Source organism: Vombatus ursinus, unplaced genomic scaffold (assembly GCF_900497805.2).
Source record: "Vombatus ursinus unplaced genomic scaffold, bare-nosed wombat genome assembly UNPS02009975.1, whole genome shotgun sequence".
Lineage (NCBI taxonomy): Eukaryota > Metazoa > Chordata > Mammalia > Diprotodontia > Vombatidae > Vombatus > Vombatus ursinus.
The window spans coordinates 4174277-4196722 of NW_020949753.1; the positions used below are offsets into that span (position 1 = coordinate 4174277).

The following is a 22446-nucleotide window of genomic DNA, read 5'->3' on the forward strand; positions in this document are numbered from 1 at the left end:
GTAAGAGTCAAACAATAAGGCACTGAGGGAAAAGCTCGGAATTTACAATCAGAAGATCAGGGTTGTCCCAGGCTCTACCACTTGCTAGCATACATATCCTTGGGTAAGTCACTCCATTTTCTGGACTTTAGTTTCCTCAACTGTGAAATGAGGAGGTTGGACTAGATCATCTCTAAGACCCCTTCCAGCTCTAAATCCTTCAAAATACCACAATTTAAATTCTCCACGGGATACTGTAACTTCTGCCTTACAGTTGGAAATCCACTTAGTTATGTCACTGATTTTTAAATTTTGATGAGCATATGGAAAAAAATCTCCTTCAATGGGATGGCTTTTTTGTACCTTCTTTGAACAGAATGTGTGTAAACATAATGCACTGTGATATATAATATAAGCCACTGTAGTGAATGTATATAAACATCATTAACAACTCCCACATAATACATGAACACAAAACTCATATTCTTAGAAACACAAATCTGGCCATTCCCAGTGCACCACAGTTGAACATTTTCTTGCCAATCCACTAATCTGAACACAGTATCTATACTTTAAAAACTAATATTCTCCCCACCCAAACATATTCAATTCAGTCAAACAGAAAATTAAAAACACCTGTATAGGGAAGGGTAGGTGGGACAGAGAGAATGCAAGGTAAAGAGATAAAGAAGATTTTATGCTCTTGAATTAAAGATAGTAAAATATGCAGGATGACATAGTTCAATGAATATTTTTAAAATAATTAAAATATGCTATTAAAACTTGCAGGAGTGAATGGGTAGGATGCTGAGCTTGATATTAGGAAGAAGTGGGATGAATCCCCTCTCTGGTACAATCTGGAGGCTGATGGCCAATCCCTTCACTCTTGTGAGCTGAAATTCAGGCAACTTACTAAAACTCTAGGTTACCGATGGTTCAAGATCTGGAGTGGGAGTTCTCACACCAAATGAAATCACACGTCCTTTACATGTTAATGTATAATAGTTTAATTAAGGTAGTTTTTTAAAAGACTGAATCTCTCTATATTGTCCTGGATGGAAGTATAGAGACCATTCAAGGGCCTGGTCACACTGATAAGCATGAGAACTTTGACCAGCTCTGTTTCCATCCTGGGCCACTTTGCCCCTCCTTTTGGCCCCCCTTCTGGGGGCTCACCATATTAATTTTAAACTCAGTGTAGACACCTGGTCAGCTTAGCCCATTGCAGCTCAGAACTCAAGTTCTGCCAGAAAGGGTAAACAAGAGTTGTTATAACTGGCACCCATAAAGCCAAATGAGAATTGAACATTTCACAGACATCTAGAGATGATAGAGGTACCTTTTACAAGTGAGGAAACTGAGGCCTTGACAGATTGAGTGTAATGGCTGAGACTACATAGCTGTTAGAGGGAGAGTCAGATTTGTACCCAGATCTCCAGTGCTCTTTACATGTTGCTTCTTAAAATTACAAAGAAATGGCAGAGTCTATTAGTGTCCTCCGTATTATCTTCCTGCTTTCTAGTAAAAAGAATATCAAAATAAGAAAAACAAAATGTAAATGTCTAATTAAGTCTGAACTGGAACCACTAACATGAACAGAACTGTTTTTTTTTTCCCATTAGAATTGTCCAACAATGAAAGTTTGCTGGTGGAGACAGAGGGAGATGAATGACTTTAAAATATTTCATCTAGGTTGAAAAAATAGTCTTGATTCACTGTCTCATAGACACAGAGCTGGAAGGGACCTTAGATCATCTAGTTCAACCCCTTTGTTTTAAAGATGAGGCAACCAAGGAGGGAAGAGGAAGGAGAATCAGCATTTACGTAGTGCCTACTCTGTACCAGGCATTGTGCTATGCATGTTACAATTACTATCTCATTTGATCCTTACACCAATTCTGAGTTAGGTGCTAATATTATCCCCATTTTATAGGTGATGAAGCTTGAGGCCCACAGAGGTTAAGTGACTTGCCCAGGGTCACACTGCTAGTAAGTGTCTGAGGCTAGACTTGAACTTGGATCTTCTTGACTTTCCGACTACAAGCCCAATGCTCCATCCCCCCATGCCACCTCACTACCCCAGACAGATTAAGTGACTAGCCAAAATTCACACAAGCAATAAGTGATAGTACTGGTATTTGAACACAGATCCTCAGAGACCCTGTTTCCACTTTTTGTAATTTATCAGTGGCCTAGACACAGTTAACTTCATCCATGGTTTTTGGGTTCTTATAAACTTCAACTAGAAAGGATATAGTGTTTCCTTGACAACAATGTCCTATCCTTTGATCTTTTGCCTCAATTAACTTTTGTCTTATATCTTAAATTTTCTCAATTTGAAGCTTACAGTCATTTACAAACTATAGCTATATTCACATAGTTTCTATTATTATAAAATCTATATTGTTAAAATTACAAAATAATAAGAAATAGGGTACTGATTACTGTAAGCTGGATGCTGACTCTCACAGATGTATTCTAGGACCAGCATGTACTTCCAATATCCATTTTCAAGAGTGCAACTTACTTGTGGAATATGAATGTAATAGAATATTATTGTTCTATAAGAAATGATGAGCCAGCAGATTTCAGAGAAACCTGGAAAGATTTACATGAACTGATGCTGAGTGAAGTGAGCAGAACTAGGAGAATATTGTACACATTAACAGCAACACTGTGCAATGATCAACTATGATAGACTTAGCTCTCCTCAGCAATACAATGATCTAAGACGATTCCAAAAGATTCAAGATGGAAAATGTTATCTACATCCAGAGAAAGAACTATGGAGTCTGAATGCAGATTGAAGCATACTATTTTCACTTTTTTTGTTTTTTATTTCTCATGGTTTTTCCCTTCTGTTCTGATTTTTCTTTCACAACATGACTAATGTGGAAATATGTTTCATATGATTGTACATGTGTAACCTATATCAGATTGTTTGCTGTCTTGGGGAGGAGGGAGTGAAAGGAGGGAGGGAGAAAAATTTGTAATTCAAAATCTCACAAAATTGAATGCTGAAAACTATCTTTACATGTAATTGGAAAAAATAAAAAAAATTAAATGTTGAAAAAAGAGTTACAACTTGCATAAAACAAAACTAGGCAAACCCCTATGTAGCTGAACCATGAAGCAGGGTTCTGATAAATTACAGGGCACTCACTTGTTCTTCTTTCCCTGTAGAATGTCTGGAAAAAATACCTCAAATGATCTCCAGATAGATCAAACCATTTTCAAAAAATGAATTCCACATTTAATTCGTAAATGTAAAACTAAAAAGCACACCAAGAAAGATCAAAATGACCTAGAGTTCTACATAATAAGTACAGAAATAGCACATCTGACATACAAAATATGGTGATGATGAAAGAAGAAAGCATTAAGCATGCTAGTTAGGGAGAAACATACATGGTCCTTGATTTCTTGATTTAAGTAAGAAGTGTTGTATGCTATTAAGCCAGTTCCTTTTTTGAATTAAGGAAACGATAGACAAGGGATAAAATAAGAAAGAAAACTGATTTCTTTTAACGTCTTAGTTCCCCACAATCCATTCCTATCACTGCAGTTTATAGTCCAAAAGATTTAAAGCTGAAAGTAACTTTAAAAATCATTTAGCCAACACCATCATTTTATAGATGAGGAAACTAAAGCCGAAAGAGGAAATGAAATGTTGAAACTGGAATTTAAACCTGGTCTCTTGATTCTTTTTTCTTCTTTTTTTCTTCTTTCTTTTTTCTTTTTTGCAAGTCAATCACGGGAGTACTGGGGTGGTTTGCCATTTCCTTCTCCAGCTCATTTGACAGATGAGGAAACTGAGGCAAACAGGGTTAAATGGCTTGCCCAGGGTCACACAGCTAAGTAAGTGTCTGAGGCCAAATTTGAACTCAGGTCCTCCTGACTCCAGGGCTAGCACTCTATCCACTATGGCACCACCTAGCTGCCCCTAGGTCCCTTGATTCTAAATCCTGCAGTAATTTTTCTGTTACATTGCATTGCTAGATGTGCTGGGACCTCCCCACTCCAAAATTGATCCCCACTCCAAATGTACTAGAGAACACACATTACAAAACTAATACAATTCTATTCCCCTTTCTAATGGGTTCCACTTTCATATGAGGCACCACACAAGCCTCTAGCTCTAAGAGTTTGGACTCTCCTGAAAAGGAAAACAATTTGACGTTCCTAGAGAGGCAAGCCCCTAACATTCCAGTGAGTCCCTTCTTGCCTTCAGAGACCCAGTCAGGTACTGGATTTATGGTGAGCCAACATTTTATGTAATAGAGACATGCTAGAGCCTTCTCCAATAAGAAATGCTCATTATCACTACTATTCTTTCATTTGGTGCTAGAACCACTAGATACAGCAGTAAAAGAAGAAAAAAGACATATAAGAAATAAAATAGGCAAAAAAAGGAAACAAAGTTGCTGCTTTGTGCTAATGATATATCTACTTAGAAAAGCTGAGTCAAATAAAAATATTAATAACTTCAGCAAAGGAACAATATATTTAAAAAACATTTTGGGTGTGCTACCAACAAAAAGCATCAGAAAGACAAAGAAAGAGAAATTCTATTCAAAATAACTACAGAATATATAAAATATGTGGCAGTGTACCTACCAAGATGCTCAGGAATGATATCAATAAAATTATAAAAGACTCTTTGATAAAATTAATGACAGACATAAATAACTGAAGTAATGTTCATTTTAATGGTTAGACTGTGCCAGTATAATAATACTACATGGGTTAATATACTTATCCAATGCTACATCACTTAAACTACCAAAAGATTACTTTATAGAATTAGAAAAAACAGTAACAAAATCCATCTAGAGTAGCAGAAGGTAAAAAATCTCAAGGGAAATAAAGAAAAAAGATGGAAAGGAAGGAGTATTAGCTGCACTAGTTTTCACACTATGCTACAAAGCAGTAAACATCAAAACTACTGGGTAGAAAAGTTGATCAATAGGACACTGGGCACACAAAACAGAGAAGCAAACACACATAGCAAGCAAGTGTTCAATAAACTCAAGGATCCCCCATCTATTGGGTTAAGGACTAATCGTTCAACAAAAACTGAGAAGCAGAAATTGCTTAGACTGATATCTCACACAATATACTAAGAGAATCTCCAAGTGGATCCATAACTTAGAAAAAGAAACAAATTGGAAGAACAAGGGAAGAAATATCTTTTACAACTGGAGTGGGGAAGAATTCATGACCACACGAGGCAGAAGAACACAGGATTAAATGAACAATTCTAAGTCCATAAAATTGAAAAAGTTCTGCACTGCTATTAAAATTAGAAGAGAAACCATGAACTGGGAAGAGGAAAAACACTGAAGCAAATTTCTCTGATAAACATCTGATATCCAAGACATATAAGGAACTGATCCAAATATATTAAGAATAAGAGCCATTCTCCAATAGATAAATGGTCAAAGGATATGACCAAGAAGTTTCTCAAAGGAAGAAATTCAACCTATCAGTAGTCATATGAAAAAAATGCTATAAATTATTTATTAGAGAAATACAAATCAAAGAAATTCTGGGTTCATGGTCATGCCCATAAGAATAGCAAAGATTTTTTTTTAAAAAAGGAAAGTAACACCTTTTAAGAAACTGCAAGAGAACAAGCCCTATGATGCTTGACAAGTCAAGAATTATTCATTGATATAGCCTTTCCAGAAAGCAATTGGAAGCTATACTACAAAAGTCACTAAACTGTATATGCCTTTTAAACCAATTAAGTGGAGAATGACTGAGCAAATTATTACCGCTCTTCATTATTAAATTATTAAAAGGAAGAAAATCAAACAAATGGAAAGTGGTCTGTTCTGTGATGAAGCTAATATAGGCTACATTTAGAACTGTTATTATTAATTTAACCTGATTTCACATTCTTTTCTTATTACAGAACTCTGAAGGGAACACATTGATTTTGAAATTTTAAAGATGCTATGCTATTGGTTCTCAAGATATCTGAAAGAGAGGAGACCAAACAATTGGAAAAAAATCACACTAAGACACCTGAGAACTCTTATCAATACCATAACCAACTACAATTACAAAAGACTGGTGATGAAACATGGTACCCATGTCTTTGACAGAGAGGTGCTTATACACTCAAGATGAAGAAAAAAATATTCCTAAGAAGCCTGGAGGTAATAACCTCAAGATGGAGGGAAAAAACCTATTTAGAAAGCAGTCAATGCAGAAATGTGCTTTGTTGGGGAAAATATACATATATATGAGGAGAGAGAGAGAGAGAGAGCTTGTTTTTTTTTTTCTAATGTCAGGGAGTGGGGAAGAAGGAGAGAGACATGACAGCAAAAAGGAAAAAAAAGAGAGTCATTAAGGCCTTTTTTTAAAATTCAGAGAAAAGGAAAAAAAATCCAGAAGGCAGCACAAACAGGCAAGACAGCTTTGAAAGCTACAGGTGGAACTTACATACCTAAAAAGAAAAAAAAGCTCTGTAATATATAATAAAGCTCTGTAGTTTTATGTACAGTCCTCTTTTTCTCTTCTCCTATATATTTGGAAAAGCCCTTTGTGTAGTAAAGCTTAGAAAAAAAATAAAGTTTTCCAAAAATCACAGACTTTATTATTACCCAAACAAACAGTTTAAAAAATGCCATTCCTCAATTGTCTTACCTTCCTATGGCCCCAGGCCACTTCCCACCCTTAATCCTATCCAGGCTCCATTCTCCCTTGGCCACATGGTACAGGTCCCTGGAGTTCTATTGCCTCACAGACTACTTGGTCACTCCTAGATCCCTCCCACAGTCTTTCTGTGTATAAGGTCCATCTTGTCTCTATTAAGATGTTCAGATTCTTAAAATCTAGCCACTGCTCAGATTCTTATAATCTAGCCAATAGCTTACTAATGTTCAGACTCCTTAAGAGCCTGCCCAATATGACAGATGTTCTAATAAACCTTGCCTTTGGCTGAAAAAAAAAAAAGAAAATGTCATTAACTTCAGTCACGTGCCTATTCTTTCCAAGTCTTATGATGTCTTTCTTTCTTTTTCAGTTTTAATGGGCATTCATAGGTTATAGCAAATTCATTCCTGGGTATTTCTCCCACCAAACTGTAATCACTGTCTTGTAACAAAAAAAAAAATTAAGCAAAGCTAATCCACATGATCACTATGTTTGACAGCATATGCAATACTCTACACATAAAGGAAGGAGGGATGTAGAATTGCTCATCTCTTCTCCATGGTTGCTGTTGGTTATTACAATTAAATAATCTTTAGCTTTGTTTTAGTGTTCATTTATATTGAGTAATCTACAAATTCCTTGCAAGAATAATCTATACATGTACAAGCCACATCTTCAGTCACATAATTGAAAACTACAGAAATACAAATACTACACTTGTTGCTTGTTGACAATAAAAAAGCATTTGATTCAGAAGGGGAAAAGGTCATGTTAAAGGTAGGCTAATCAATTAATCAACATTATTAAGTGCTTACTATAAGAGCTGGAATGAAAGGTTAAAAAAAAAAGTCCCCACTCTCAAGAAGCTTACATTCTAATACATGAGACAATATATAAATAAAATAATTAAGTAAATACAAGATACATACAGAGTAGTTGGGAGTAATACGAGAGGGGAAGGCACTAGCAACTGAGAGGAATCAGGAAAGACTTCCCATAGAAGGTGAAATTTGGGCTAATCCTTCAAGGAAGTCATTGAAACCAAGAGGTAGGAAGGAAGGAAGAGAACATTCCAGACACCAGTACAGAGGAAAAGGCATGGGAGATGGACTGTCATGCTTAAAGAAAAGCAAACAGGCTAGTACAGCTGGATCAGAGACCACCCGTATAGACGAGTAAGAAGTAAGATGACAGGAAGTAGTCAAGGTATGAAGAGCTTTAAATGCCATGGACGCAAGGGGGCAGCATAGTGCATAGAGTCAGGAAGAAGAAGAAGGAGCCTGGAGTCAGGAAGACTCATCTTCCAGAGTTCAAATCTGGCCTCAGACACTTACTAGCTACGTGACCCTGGGCAAGTCACTTCACTCTGTTTGCCTCAGTTTTCTCAGCTGTAAAAGGAGTTGGAAAAGGAAATAGCAAATCACTACAGTATCTTTGCCAAGAAAACCCCCCAAATGGGGCCATGAAGAGTTGGACATGACTGAAAATGACTACACAGAAAACCAAACAGGAGTTTATATTTGGTCCTTGAGGTAACAGAGAGCCACTCAGGTTTGTTGAAGGCGGAAGGGAGGAATGTGACATGACCAGACCTACACTTAAAGGCTTTCCTTTCCACAAGGCATCTACCATGAACATGTTAAAAATCATTTAAGATTCCTTGAAAGATGTAACAGAAATAATTTGTTCTATGATCCCCTTATTATCCCCTTATTATTATCATAAAACAAGTATTTCCTATTGTTGTGGAGGACGTGGAACATAATCCAAATAGTAAGGGATTCCTATGGATGGTAAGGTCCTCCAGATGGTCCTGTTTGCAGATACCATTGTACTAACTGCAATCTAGCCCCAAACCCTTTCAGAGCTTCCCAAATTAGATCTACACAAAATAGTTTGGTTTTTTTAATTAAATTTTCAATGAACAAAAATCCATTTCTCTTATTTCTTCCTTTCAATTAAAAAAAACCTCATAATCAATATGCATAGTCAAAACAAGATAAATTCTTACATCAGCCATGACATATATATGATATGTATACGTATATGTGTGTGTGTGTGTGTGTGTGTGTATCATTCAACATCTTGAGTCCTTCCCTTTTTTTTAACAGGTGTGCAACATTCTCATCAGTCCTCTGGAATCATGGCTGGTCATTGCATTGATCAGTTTTTAAAGTTCATTCAAGAGTTTGGTTTAACTCTCTACTCAGACAAAAGCAAGTAAATGAAGAACACTTATTGTCCTGACTATCTTATAAAATTGATGGAATGCTCATAGAGCTAGTCCACGAGTTCATATATCTCAGTCAGACAATGCAGATGGACAGTATAATGGGCCAAAAATTGAATAAGTGGAACAGAAAAGGCTGCACACCATTTCAGAAATTACTATATGCAATGCTTTTTTCTTTTGCCTTTTGGGTGAGGCAATCAGGGTTAAGTGACTTGCCCAGGGTCACACAGCTAGTAAGTGTCATGTGTCTGAGGCCACATTTGAACTCAGGTCCTCCTGACTCCAAGGCTAGAGCTCTATCCACTGCACCACCTAGCTGCCCCCATGCTATGCTTTTAATAATGCTTCTCCCTACTGATTTTTTATATATATAGAAATATATATGTGTGTGTATATATATGTATGTACATATGTCTTAGAAATATGGAATACCATAATCATAAAACAATCAAAACTGAGAAACCTGAAAGAGTAATGGAGAGACAATAAAAAAAATAGGCTGTGGCATATTATCAACAAAGAATTGTGTATAAAAATTGGTGTAATGACTATCAGCATATACACATGACCAGAAAAGGAGGTAGGCCAGGGATAAGAGATTGACAGACTATATTATGAGGTACTCCAGTAATGCCAAGAGACCTAAAGGGTAGGACTCTTGAAGACATCTTACTGAAGAGCTCAGACAAGTAAGAGAGAGAAGGTGTGATTGGACGATGATGTAGACCAGAGGTGTCAAATTATACCAGCAAAACTCCCACTGGTGTCAAACTTAAATAGAAACAGGTCACTAATCTGTACAGAAAAGGATCTTTGAGGGCTACATATTGACTTAGTTTTAAAATGTAATGTTATCTGTTTTATTATATTTTTATGTATTTTGTTAAATATTTCCCCAATTACATTTTCATCCATTTCCAGAGTGCTGTGAGTCACATGTCTGACAACTCTGATCTACACTGTTGTAAAGAGTACCCACATCAGTGAGATAAAAGCATGTCAAGTAACCATTTGATAATTCCCTGAAGCATAAAAAAATCTCTCTGCTCTGGGATAGATTGTGTGGGTGGAATTGGAGGAGGGAGAGGAAAGATGGGAGAGGGAGGAGTGGGATGAGGAGAAGGGATAAAGCGGAGCAAATTTTCAAATAAATAAGTTGGCCACTGAGCTTGGAAGGAGACCTTAACATTTTGCTATGTCTATGAAAACAATCATAAGCCTCATTGTTGCCAGTCCAAGCACAAATGAGTCATAAGCTAAACTTGAATCCTGGAATATAGGCAAGGTACGTAAGGTGGCATTAAAAATTCCTCAGGGCTTAATAATGTGGTGGGACTTTTATTTGGGGGAGAGAGCAAGAATAGGGGAGGGAATGGTTCATGTGAATATATGTACATATAGTTATGTTTTTTCTAACATTTATTACTTCAAAGAGCTACATGTGGTTATTCCACCTACTAATACAGATTGCAACTCCTATGTGCCTTAGAATATAGATGGCCTTCATAAAGTTGATGTAGTCAAAAAAGGTTAATCACCAGCTGGCCAACCTTTTAATAAGTTGTCTGAAATAAGGCTAGTCCCACAAATGGTTATTATGTATCCATATAAATTGTTACTAACCTGGTACCTAAAACTCTTCCAACTGACTAGATCCTAACAGAAATCCATTGGCATAGCTTGAGGAAGAGACAGTCAACTCTACACCCCATCATGATGAAGCATTAGGGAAAAACTACAGCGAACTTTGGGTGTACAGGTATGTGTTTTCTCATATCTACATTGCTAGACTATCTGTACTAGAAGGGATCTAGCTTTCAAGGTGCTTTAGGGATTTATTTTCAAGACATTTCAAGAGGTAGGAAGAGAAAAGATTCCAAAAGAATAGAACAATATCACAAATGGTGTTATTTATTTTTGTTACCAAAAAAAAGGCATATGATTCAGTACAGCAATCGATGTCAAATAATGTTCTCTCTGGGTTTTCATGACACTGCTCTTTCTTTGTTCTCCTCCTACCTGGTATGACTCAAGTCACCAAAGCTGGATCAACACTGCCTATTAAGCCGCCTAAGTGTGAGTACTCAAAGACTGTCTGCACTTTTCTCTTTCTTTACTCTCCTGTTAAGAAAAGCCCCAATAGCTTTTTATTGTCTCCAATATAAAACACAAACTTTTCTGTCTGGAACTTAGAGCTCTTCACGATCTAGGTCCAATCTACCTTTTCAGGCTCATCTCAAACCCATTCTCCTCTTCACACGCCCTGTGTTCAGGCCAGCCTGGCTTCAGTGCTACTCCCCACACGTGACACTCAATCGTCTGCCTCCAACGTCTATCCCCCCATTCCTGCCCCTTCACTTCTGCCTCTGAGAATCCCTTGCTGCCTCCAAAGCCCAGCTCAAGTAAGAAGCTTTTCCTGATTCCCCAAGTATTAATGGTCCCCATCAATTACTTTGTATTTACTTCACATATACTTTGTTTTTACTTACAGGCGCTTATGTTTCCCCTGAATATATTCTGACATATGATCCTTGAGGGCAGGAACTTTTTTTGTCTCTGCTTCACCAAGGTTTTAGCACACAGTAGAGAAATAAGAAATGCTTGCTGATTGTGTTCATATATGTATATATTTTTTCAAGGCCACACCAGTTAGTACCTATAGGCATCAATAGAACACAGTTAAATGTCCTCAAGACAACAGCACAGAAAAGCTTGTGTTTTATACACTCCTGGAGTTTTAGCTTGGTCCTTCAGTTTCTATGGAATGTTTTTGTCATTGTGACAATCAAACAACATTCATAATGATTATTCATCATGAATCATTTAAAATGCACAATAGGGCACTGGAGAGGTATACAACAATATGTAAACATTAAGAGGGTTAAACTGTGAAACAAGTATGTTAGTGATTCTGGACACCCAGACTCCCTTTCTTACATCCTTTTTCTCCTAGGTAGAGGGTGCCCTCAGGCTCCTAGCCCTCCCCCCTCTACATTCTCCTTCCACCCATCCAATTCTTCAGTGAATAAAGAAAGCATTTCAGGGGCAGTTAGGTGGCTCAGCAGATAGAGCTCCGGCCTTGGAGTCAGGAGGACCCGAGTTCAAATCCAGCCTCAGACACTTGAAGCTCACACTTACTAGCTAGGTGACCTTGGGCAAGTCACTTACCCCCAACTGCCTCACCAAAAAAAAAAAAAAAAAAGCAAAACCAAAGAAAGGATTTCATAAACTCAGGCCCACCGGGGTGCAATCTGCTTATGAAATTTAAGCATAGTAGTCTGTTGTACAACATCATATGCTTATAGACTTCCTTGTTCTTTCATAAAATGCAGTATAATAGAAAGAGCACTGAATTCTGAGACAGACTAGACCTGTATTTCAATTCTGCATATAACCTATATCAAATTGCTTACTGTCTTAGGGGAGGGAGAAAATTTGGAACTCAAAATGTTATTTTAAAAAATGAATGTCAATTCTGCATCTAACACTAGTTGTGTTACTGTGAACAAATCACTTTACCTCCCTGAGCCTCAATTTCCTCATCTGTAAAATAGGGACAGTACTGATCTTCACAGGGTGCTATGAGTTCAAACATGTTAACACATATAACTCTGAAAACTTAAGTTTTAATTTATCATTACATCTCCCAGGGCCCCTGCTCTTGGACAAGGTTAGAAAGCCAAAGGAATCAATCTCTGGGCAGAAATTCAACCACAGAAACTGAACTGGGGGTTTTGAGCCAGATAGGAACAGTAATTTCATGACTCCCTGAAGTCAGATTACTTAGCTACTTTTTCCTCCAGCCATAACTTTAATGGTATTTGAGTGTAGGAACACAACTAGTCGGTGGGAGACTAGACTGTAAGCTGCTTGAGAGCAGGGACTGTCTTTTTAAATTCTTTATATCCAAAGTGCTTAAACACAGTGCCTGAACATTCAGCTAATGAATACTAGCTGACTGACTGGGAGGAAATCAATAGAAAGGGAAGCATGTTCATGGCTGGACAAAAAGGTGATTTGTTCATGGAAATAAAGAGGCAGTAATAATAGGAAGACAGTTGAGAGTTTGTTCACTCATTGCCAACCTATCTGAAAAAAAGCCATAATTAAATCTTAACCATTTTCACTCAAATTTAAAACTACATCTATCGATCTAGTGAGCCAGAACCAGGAAGGCTGACAAATCAGCAGAGAACAAATTCCTTTACACAGTCTCTTTTCTTTTTAATTTTTATTTAATTTTCAATTTATGGACTAAAACAAGCATGTCCATAACACAGTATAATAAAAAGAATGATTTCACATGAAACAACAGATCTATTATGTACAACTGGCTATTTCTTTTAAATACATGTTATCATGTAAATTTCCTTTTTATTTTTTTCCCTTTTTTTTCTTCCCTCCCTGCCCCCTAGTCCTAGAGATGGCTACCATCAAGCATGTGTGCGTGTGTGTATGTGTGTGTGTGTGTGTGTTTGTGTGTGTGTGTGTGTGTAAAATCATTCTATAGTCTCCTTTCTATTCAGCCTTCGAGCTGAAGCTTGGCTACTGAAAAAAAGAATATACTCTCTCATCTTTCACTCTTACTTACTTTTCTTTACTCCTCCTTTCTTAAAGCTCTCTGGTCAATAAAATGGCATTTAAATTTCTGACTCCCTAGCAAGTCATAGCTTATTTCTGCCTACCACGTCCTAGACACACCCTCTCTATTCACCCTGATATCCTCGTTTGTCTATAATGGACTGCAAGAGATGCTTAAGCATTATCTACACTATCACCAAGCCACCTGCCTGATCTCACCACTTCCTCTTACTGCTGGATGCTGTCTACGTCTCAGTTCTGAGTAGATATACCACCGGAAACAGACTAGTTCTACTTCTTACTCTCAACTAAAAACAAAACCAAAACAGTCAACTGCATTAGAACAAGGCTCATACCTACCAATAAGTTAAAGGAAGAAAACAAAAGTCATCTGTTTCTTTCCATTTATGAGGCATACACAAATTTATAGCTGTTATGGCATTTATATTTAACAGATAAGCTGAAGCCAACATCAACAGTACTGGAATCTGATGAAATTTTAAAGTAAACACATTTCCCCAAATTTACACCATAATCTTGGGTCACGCTTCATCTGTAACACACTGTAGACATATCAAAAGCCTTGAAGGCCTGAAACCTTTTTATATCCCTCTGGTGCTGGCAGACCAAAGATGCTAATTCTTAAGTTCAACTCACTTACCACAAGATCCTTTAGGGTAATTCAAGGTGTCTATCTGGCATCATGTTTAAAACACGAAGCAGAAAGGCTATATCTAAATCATTCAGTCCTTATCCAGACACCTGACTCTTCATGGTCTAAGGCCAGGCTTCTATCAGATTTACAGGTTCAACCCTTTGGTTCAAAAAGGTAGATGGTATACATAAGTTCCTGACACATAGTAAGCATTTAATAAATCCTTTTTTATTAATTTATTGATATCACAGAATAATCTATGTAGGTTGATCTACATGGTATAGTAGAAAGACCACCACAGTTAGGAGTCAAAAGATTCAAGTTCAAATTATGGCTATGACAATTAATAGCTGCCCAACTTTAAGCCAAGTCACTTAACCTCTTGTTTTCAGCTTTCATCTGTAAAATGGGAATAATCCTTTACTACCTACCTAACAATGTTGTTGTGAGAAAGAGATAATCTTATTATTATTATTGTCATGCCACAACACCAAGACCAGTATATCCAAATGGCTTTTCCAAGACTGAGCACCCTGTAGATGGGGACCAGATCTCAATAATTTTTGCATTCCACACAATGCTTTATAAAATGTGCATGTTCAATAAATATTTGATAAGGAAATAAGTGAGCAAGATACCCACACATAGGTAGTGTTTATTGCTTCTTCAATTCTCAATTCTTTCTTATGTGAAAAGATGATCTCAAGAAGAACAGCATTTCAAATAGGTAGAGAAAGCCGCCTAGTGACAAGACCTTTTTTTTCCAGACATAGTAAGTTATAGATATGGGGTACTGTGTGTTATCTTGGGGGGAAATTTAGGATCCTCTGTAAGAAAGCAAGGGATATCATTTCTCAAATATATAGAGAACTGAATTAAATCTATAAGAACACAAGTCATCCCCAATTGACAAATGATCAAAAGATATGAATAGGCAGTTTTCAGATGAAATTAAAGCTATCTATAGTCATATTAAAAAATGCTCTAAATCACTAATGATTAGAGAAATGCAAATTAAAACAACTCTGAGGTACCACCTCACACCTGTAAGACTGGCTAATATGACAGAAAAAGAAAATGATAAATATTAGAGAAGATGTGGGAAAATTAGACACTAATGCATTGTTGGTGGAGTTGTGAACTGATCAACTATTCTGGAGAGCAACTTGGAACTATGCCCCAAAGCCTATAAAACTGCATACCCTTTAATCCAGCAATACCACTTCTAGATCTGTATCCCAAAGAGGTAAAAAAAAAAGGGGGGGGAGGAGGGAAAGGACCTATTTGTACAAAAATATTTATAACAGCTCTTTTTATAGTAGCAAGGAAGTGGAAACTGAGGGGATGTCCATCAATTGGGGAATAGCTGAACAAGTTATGGTAAATGATTTTAATGGAATATTATAGTGCAATAAGTAATAATGAGCAGGAATGACTTCAGAAAAACCTGGAAAGACTTACATGAACTGATGCAAAGTGAAGAAGTAGAAACAGAAGAACATTGTACACCGAAACAGCAATATTGTATGCTGTTCAACTATGAATGACTTAGCTATTCTCAGCAATGCAATGATCCAAGACAATTCTGAAGGACTTATGATGAAAAATGCTATCCACCTCCAGAGAAGGAACTGATGGAATTTGAATACAGATGGAAGCATACTATTTTTTTCCTTTTTTTTTTTTGGCATTTTCTTCCACAAAATGTCTAATATGGAAATGTTTTACATGATTAAACATGTATAACCTATAACAGATTGCTTACCATCTCAGGGAAAGAGGAGGGTAGGAAGAGAGGAAAAGAATTTATAATTCAAAACTTAAAAAAAGAATGTTAAAAAATTGTTTTTACATGTAATTTGGGGGGAAAATATTATTAAAAATATTTTGACAGAAAATAAAGAAAGCAAGGCACAAAGGTAAACTAAAAGGGGAGGTAAGCAGGTCCCAGACACTTCACCAATTGACTTAGGGTTAACAGCCTCAGTCCAAAGTTAATGAATATATTATTACACATTAATGATGACTTCAAGATGTGGGAAAAAATTATGTGGTATTACGCAAATTACTTGGGACAAACAGTCATTTTTATAAGGTTTCATTCTGTGACAGCAATGGTCATGTGTGCCACCAGACTGACTGAGAACAAACATGTGACCTTAATCTAACAAAACCAGATTGAGCTGGTTTCCTCACTTTTAAGTTAATTCTCTGTCAACTGAGCACTGCACTTCATGCATATATTTCATTTCTCTTTTGTTGCATTCTTAATTCTGTGGTTTTTAAGAATGGATATTACTCCAAGGAAACGCAGAAAAGTTGTAACGCTTAAAGAATACACTTCAATGACTCTTGCTCTGGGAAAGTCAAGTGTTTCAAAAATCATTCAAGCCCAAAATGAAACAGAATCAGTCATTCCAAAGCACAAAGGAAGATGCAGTCAAAAACAAACCAAAAAATGCCAATAACTAACAAACGTTTGCTGCAAAACTGAATGATTAATCTTCATAAAATAACATTTAACACTCATATGACAAAAATATAATAATATATTTGCTTTCAACTATAGAAAAAAACTATACATTTCCTTTTTGGCTCTCTGAAAATCAAAAGTAGTCTATTTTTCCACAAGCTTGAATGGCTAACTCTTCTACTCTTGGAATCTAATATTATAAAAGTTGTCTAACAAGGTAAAAAATGTTTTTAATCAAGTGACTTAAGTTAGAAACAAAGAGTCAAAACGGGAGGACTAAACAGCTGAATGTAATGAGAGACTCATGTGACATCTAGCTACCCAAAAGATGTTCTAAACCTTTGGGGAAAAAAATTTGAAACATTCTTCTTCCCTTTGACGTCCTACTCCCATATCTATACACTCAAAACCCAATTCAGTCTAAACCACTAACCTGGCTTATTTCCTTCTCTTTCATGGCCCAGTTGTCCTTTGGTGTTGGAACCACATGTATAAACTTCCCCATCCTCCAGTAAAAAAATAGAGTGGTTTCCTCCACAGGCCACTTCTTTGATGCTTCTGTCAGAAATAAATCCATATACTTGTGGCTCAGTCACAATTCCTTGGAGATTGCTGCTAATACCACCAGGATGGCCCAAAGACCAATATCCCCAACATAACATTTTCTTTTCCTTCAGCAAGTCATGTAGCCTAGAAGAGTCAAGGAAAACAAATTTAAACACAATGCAGTAAATAAAACATTTGCTTCTCATTAATGTTTCCTACATGCCCTAAATTTTATTTTTTTTAATTATGGATTTTTTTTTATTTCACATCACATTCCTTTCTGAAACCACCCTCTACACAAAAGGCCATTCTTTATAACAAAGACTTAAAAAGGGGGAAAAAGTGGTTTCAGTGAAACCAAATGAATACATTGATTGTATTTGATAGTATCTGCAATACTCCATTATCCACATTTCCCCTTTAAAGAAGGCTGATGCATTTTCTCAACTCTTCTTTAGAGTCAAACTTAGTCATTATAATTACACAGCATTAAGTTTTGCTTTACCGTTTTCTTTTTCCGTTGCTGTAGTCATTGTGTACCTTATTTTCCTGCTTATTTTACTCTACAATCAATCCATACAAGTCTTTCCATACTTCTTTAATATTCCATTACATTCACATGCCATAATTCGTTTATTCATTGTTTCTAGCCAAAAAGTGCTATCATGAATATCGTGGTATGTGTAGTACCTTTCTTTCTTTGCCAGTGTTAGATTACATGCCTAACAACAGAACCACCAATAGTAGTTAAAATCACAAGTGTACAGATGCTCATTTTCCCATACATTGACTATTTCTACCTTTTGACCTAAATATTATTTTAAAACAGTCACCCAAGTAAACAAGCTGAAACAAAACTATAATAATAGCACATTGTATTTTTACAAAACTAATAGGGCTTTTAGCATTCTTCCTAGTATCTTTTTTTATTTCCCAATATCTTTATGGGGATTAGCATCTAAAGAGCAGGAGAATGTAGTGGAATGATGTTGATCTTAGGGGCTTCCTTAGTGGGAAGAGGCAGGAAACAGCCCCAGGCCTCCAGACTTTGAATTCTGTGCTTTGCAGGTAGACTATTTTTCCAAAGAAGTCTGTTTTGATTTTTTTGGGAGGGGGGAGTTTTGTTGTTGTTTTGAAGGGAAGGGGGTTATATTCATTTACATAGAATTACCTTTATTGTGATGCTGATCTTGGGCAGCAGCACAGCAGGAAGGAGGCAGCAGAAGGAAGAGGAAACGTGGTGGATTGGAGTCAAAAGATCAAGAATCTGAAAACTCAAGAGGACCTGATTTCAAATCCAGGTTCTTCCATTTACTAATTGCATGATCTTGGACAAGTCCCTCTCACCTCTCTGTTCCTCAGTGTCCTCATCTGTAAAATGAGAGGACTGGATTAGACAACCTTTAAGTTTGATCCCCAAAATCCTGTGATCCTATAAAATGAAAATGATTAAACAATCAAGGGAAATTCCCGATGTCTGAAATGGCCTCTTCTACAATTATTTGAATCCTGCCCAAATCCTCCAAACTGGCCTTTCTGCATGTCCCATGTCCATGGCTCTACCTCTAACACTCTCTCCCTCCTCACCTCTGCCTCTTACCGTACCTCATTTCCTCCAAAGCTCAGCGTATATGCCACTTCCTACCTGAGACCTCCCACGATCCCCATCCCCCACTGCAGTGTCCTGATGAGCAGAAAGATAGAAATGATGGGCAGTTTGCTAAGTAGATGTCAAGAAGAGACCACCTATCAGTTATAGAAGGGCTGCCAGGGCCAGACAATAGCTCAGTGGAGGTAATGCAATCCCATCGTCTTGCCTAGAACTGAGAAGGACTCCAGTTTACGGTGACAGGAAGAATATTGACTAGAGCCCCAGATATAAAGATTCCTCAAGATACAGAGAAAATGCACTGAACTTAGAAATGTTAATAGGTAGGCTGAGACCCCAAGAATTTCAGGTATGGGAATGATGATATGATGGCAATGATGATGATCAGCTAACACCATCAACCAACTCAGGTACAGATTTTGAGGTCAGCAGGTCACAAATGCTAGGACAGCCTAACAGATGAAGTAACTATACATATTGCCAGATAATGCAAACATTTGCCCTTGTAACGTATGTCTTGCATGCAATTGCATATGTCGATGTGTGCATTAATTACTACTAGTATCAAATGATGTTTTGTGTTATGTCCAACACATGCAACATTACTGTGGACTTTATGTAATCAAAGTCATTTTCCAGGGCCAAAAAAAATTTTAGCTTCAGGGAAAGAAAAAGTCCTGGGTTGCCAAGACCCAGGACAATTCAGTAGGACCTCCCTGGTGTGACAGAAACTTTGTATAATGTTCCGAGAATTCTGAAAGACCTTCACAGGATGGTAGAAAATGCCTGTTCATAGACATTCAATAAAACTCAGTTTATTTGAAGATTATAGTAGCCTTGAGAAAGGGATGCCAGATGAGGGAGATTTAGAGATGACAAGGAGAAGAGGGCAACGAGTAATTTTGCTTCTGCTGCTCTGCATGCTTTCAACTGCCAAGAATAAGATGCCCCTCCCAAGATAAGTTCATCACTTTTAATTTCATCACCATGCTGGTAACTCAACACTTGATTGACACCACTTCTCTCAGCTTTCTCTCCTCTCTGATTGGAGGACTGAAAGGTGGAGTACCAAACTCCTCCCAATGCCTTCCTTTATAATGGGCAGAAACTGCACTTTCAGCTAATTCCATTTTGTATCTGCTGCTCTGTGGTTTCAGCTCCATGAAAAAGATGATGATGCACAGAGCCACCCTTGGGATCATCCTCCAAATCCCAGTTTCCTACCTATTTTTCTGTGTTGTTTCACCCCATCCCTTAGATTGTAAGCTCCCTGAGGGCAGGAGCTGTCTTTTTTTTTTTCCTAAACAAATTGTATTCCTAATGTTCAGCACACAAAGTAGGCACTTACTAAATGTTTATTAGATTAGATTGGAAGAGAATATAACAGTTTATTAATCAACAAATATTTAGCAAGCACCAAGGACCACAATAACAAAACTGAAACAGTTCAAGCTCACATTCTAACAAGATATTTTTTCAACCTAAGCCACAGAGAAAACACCCTAAAATTTTGAAGAGGAATTAAATGAAAAGCCATTTATATTTATACAGTGCCATATCAATCAACCTACTAAAAGTCATTTTACAGAACTAGAAAAAATAATAAAATTCATCTGGAAGAACAAAAGGTGAAGAGTATCAAGGGGATTAATGGGAAAAAAAATGTGAAGGAAGGTGGCCTAGCTGTACCAGATCTCAAACTGTATTATAGAGCAGGAATCATCAAAACAATCTGGTGTCGGCTAAGAAATAAAGTGGTGGATCAGTGGAATAGATTAGGTACACAATACACAGTAGGAAATGACTGTAGTAATTCATGTTTAATAAATACAAAGATCCAAACTTTTAGGACCAAGAACTCAGGATTTTACCAAAACTGCTGGGAAAACTGGAAAGAAGTTTGGTAGTAACTAGGAATAGACCAACATGTCACACAGAATAGCAAGATAAGGTTAAAACATGATTTAGACATACAGGGTGATACCATAAGCAAATTAGGGGAGCATGGAATAGTTCACCTGTCAGATGTATGGGTAAGGGGAAAATTTATTCCCAAACAAGAGATAAAGCAATACAGGATGTAAAAAATGGTTATTTTTTATTATATTAAAAGTTTTTGCAAAAACAAAACCTATATAGCCAAGATTAGAAAGAAAGCAGAAAGTCATTCTCCAACTGATAGTCAAAGGATATGAATAGACAGTTTTCAGAAGAAATCGAAGTTATCTATAGTTACATGAAATAATGCTCTAAATCGCTATTGATTAGAGAAATGCAAATTTATAAAACTCTGAGGTGTCATTTCATCTATCAGACTGGCTAATATGACAGAAAAGAAAAATGATAAATGCTGGAGAGGATGTGAGAAAACTGGGGAACTAATTCACTGTTGGTGGGGCTGTAAAAGGATCCAATTATTCTGGAGAACAATGTGGAACTATGCCCAAAGGGCAACCAAACTGTGCGTACCCTTTGACCCAGCAATACCTCTGGCTAGGTCTATATCCCAAAGAGATTTTAAGAAAAGGAAAAGAACCTAGATGCACAAAAATAGTTATAGCAGCTTTTTTTGTGATAGCAAGGAACTGGAAATTGAGAGGATGCCCATCAACTGGGGAATGACTGAACAAGGTGTGGTATACGATTGTGATGGAATACTATTGTGCTATAAAGAAATGATGAGCAGGATGCTTTCAGAAAAACCTGGAAAGACTTACATGAATTGATATAAAGTGAAGTGAGTAGAACCAGGGGACCTTTGCACACAGTAGCAGCAATATTGTATGTGGATCAACTGTGAATGACTTAACTATTCTCAGCAATACAATGTCCAAGACAATCCTGAAGGACCTATGATGAAAAATGCTATCCACCTCCAGAGAAAGAACTGATGGAATCTGAGTGCAGACCAAAGCATACTGTTTGATTTTTTTTTTTACTCTCTTTATTTTTCTTGGGGGGCAGGGGTTCCTGTCTGTGTTTTTTCACAACATGACTGATACGGAAATACGTTTTGCGTGACTACACCTTTATCAAATTGCTTGCTTTCTCAATGAGTGGGGAGGGGAGGGAGTGTGGGAGAGAATTTGGAACTCATAATTATAAAAAAAAGGTTAAAAAATGTTTTTACATGTAATTGGGAAAATATTAAAATCTTTTACTTGTTGGAAAAAAAATAAATGAAAAGCTGCTTCCTATGATAGGTAGTTCTGGGTAATGGATGGCAGCTGCTGAATTGAGCATCTCTTATGGACAGTCCCTGAGGCTTAAGAATTTAACACTGTGAGGATGTTAGTCACTAACAACAAAGGCCCACAGGAATAAATAATTTATAAAATCCAAAAAGCTAACCTCCTTTTTTGATACCAATTTATAAGATTCTGGGGGAAAAAAAGCATGTCTCACTACATTGCCCCATGTTCATTCTCAATCATTTATGCCATGCATCCGAATTAACTCCTTAGCATCCAAGGCCTGGGCAGAAATAATACAAATAAATTTCACCCTTTGGTCTCAGTGCTTTACTACCAGTATTGAAATCACTTTTTATGACCAGTAATAAATGATCAAGACATTGGTCCTAAATAAACAAATAAATACTGTTCCAAGAGAAGAAAGGTATACTCCCTACCAAGAAAAAAGGCAATGACAACCAAAACCACAACTATCCCATCTCTCTCTCTCTCTCTCTCACACACACACACACA

At 36.9% G+C, this 22446-nt stretch overlaps 1 protein-coding gene across 4 annotated transcripts in view; it reads right to left on the reverse strand.

Moving 5' to 3' along the window:
- Positions 1 to 18458, reverse strand: part of HERC3 (HECT and RLD domain containing E3 ubiquitin protein ligase 3) — a 107834-nt gene extending 89376 nt beyond the window's left edge. For all 4 annotated transcript variants that reach the window (XM_027853346.1, XM_027853347.1, XM_027853345.1 and 1 more), the window contains exons 1-2: positions 18302 to 18458; positions 17018 to 17274 (exon numbers count right to left, since the gene is read on the reverse strand). In XM_027853346.1, the coding sequence (XP_027709147.1) occupies positions 17018 to 17246 (229 nt within the window). In that variant the 5' untranslated portion in view covers positions 17247 to 17274; positions 18302 to 18458. The remainder of the gene's footprint in view (positions 1 to 17017; positions 17275 to 18301) is intronic.
- Between the last annotated feature and the right edge of the window lie 3988 nt (positions 18459 to 22446).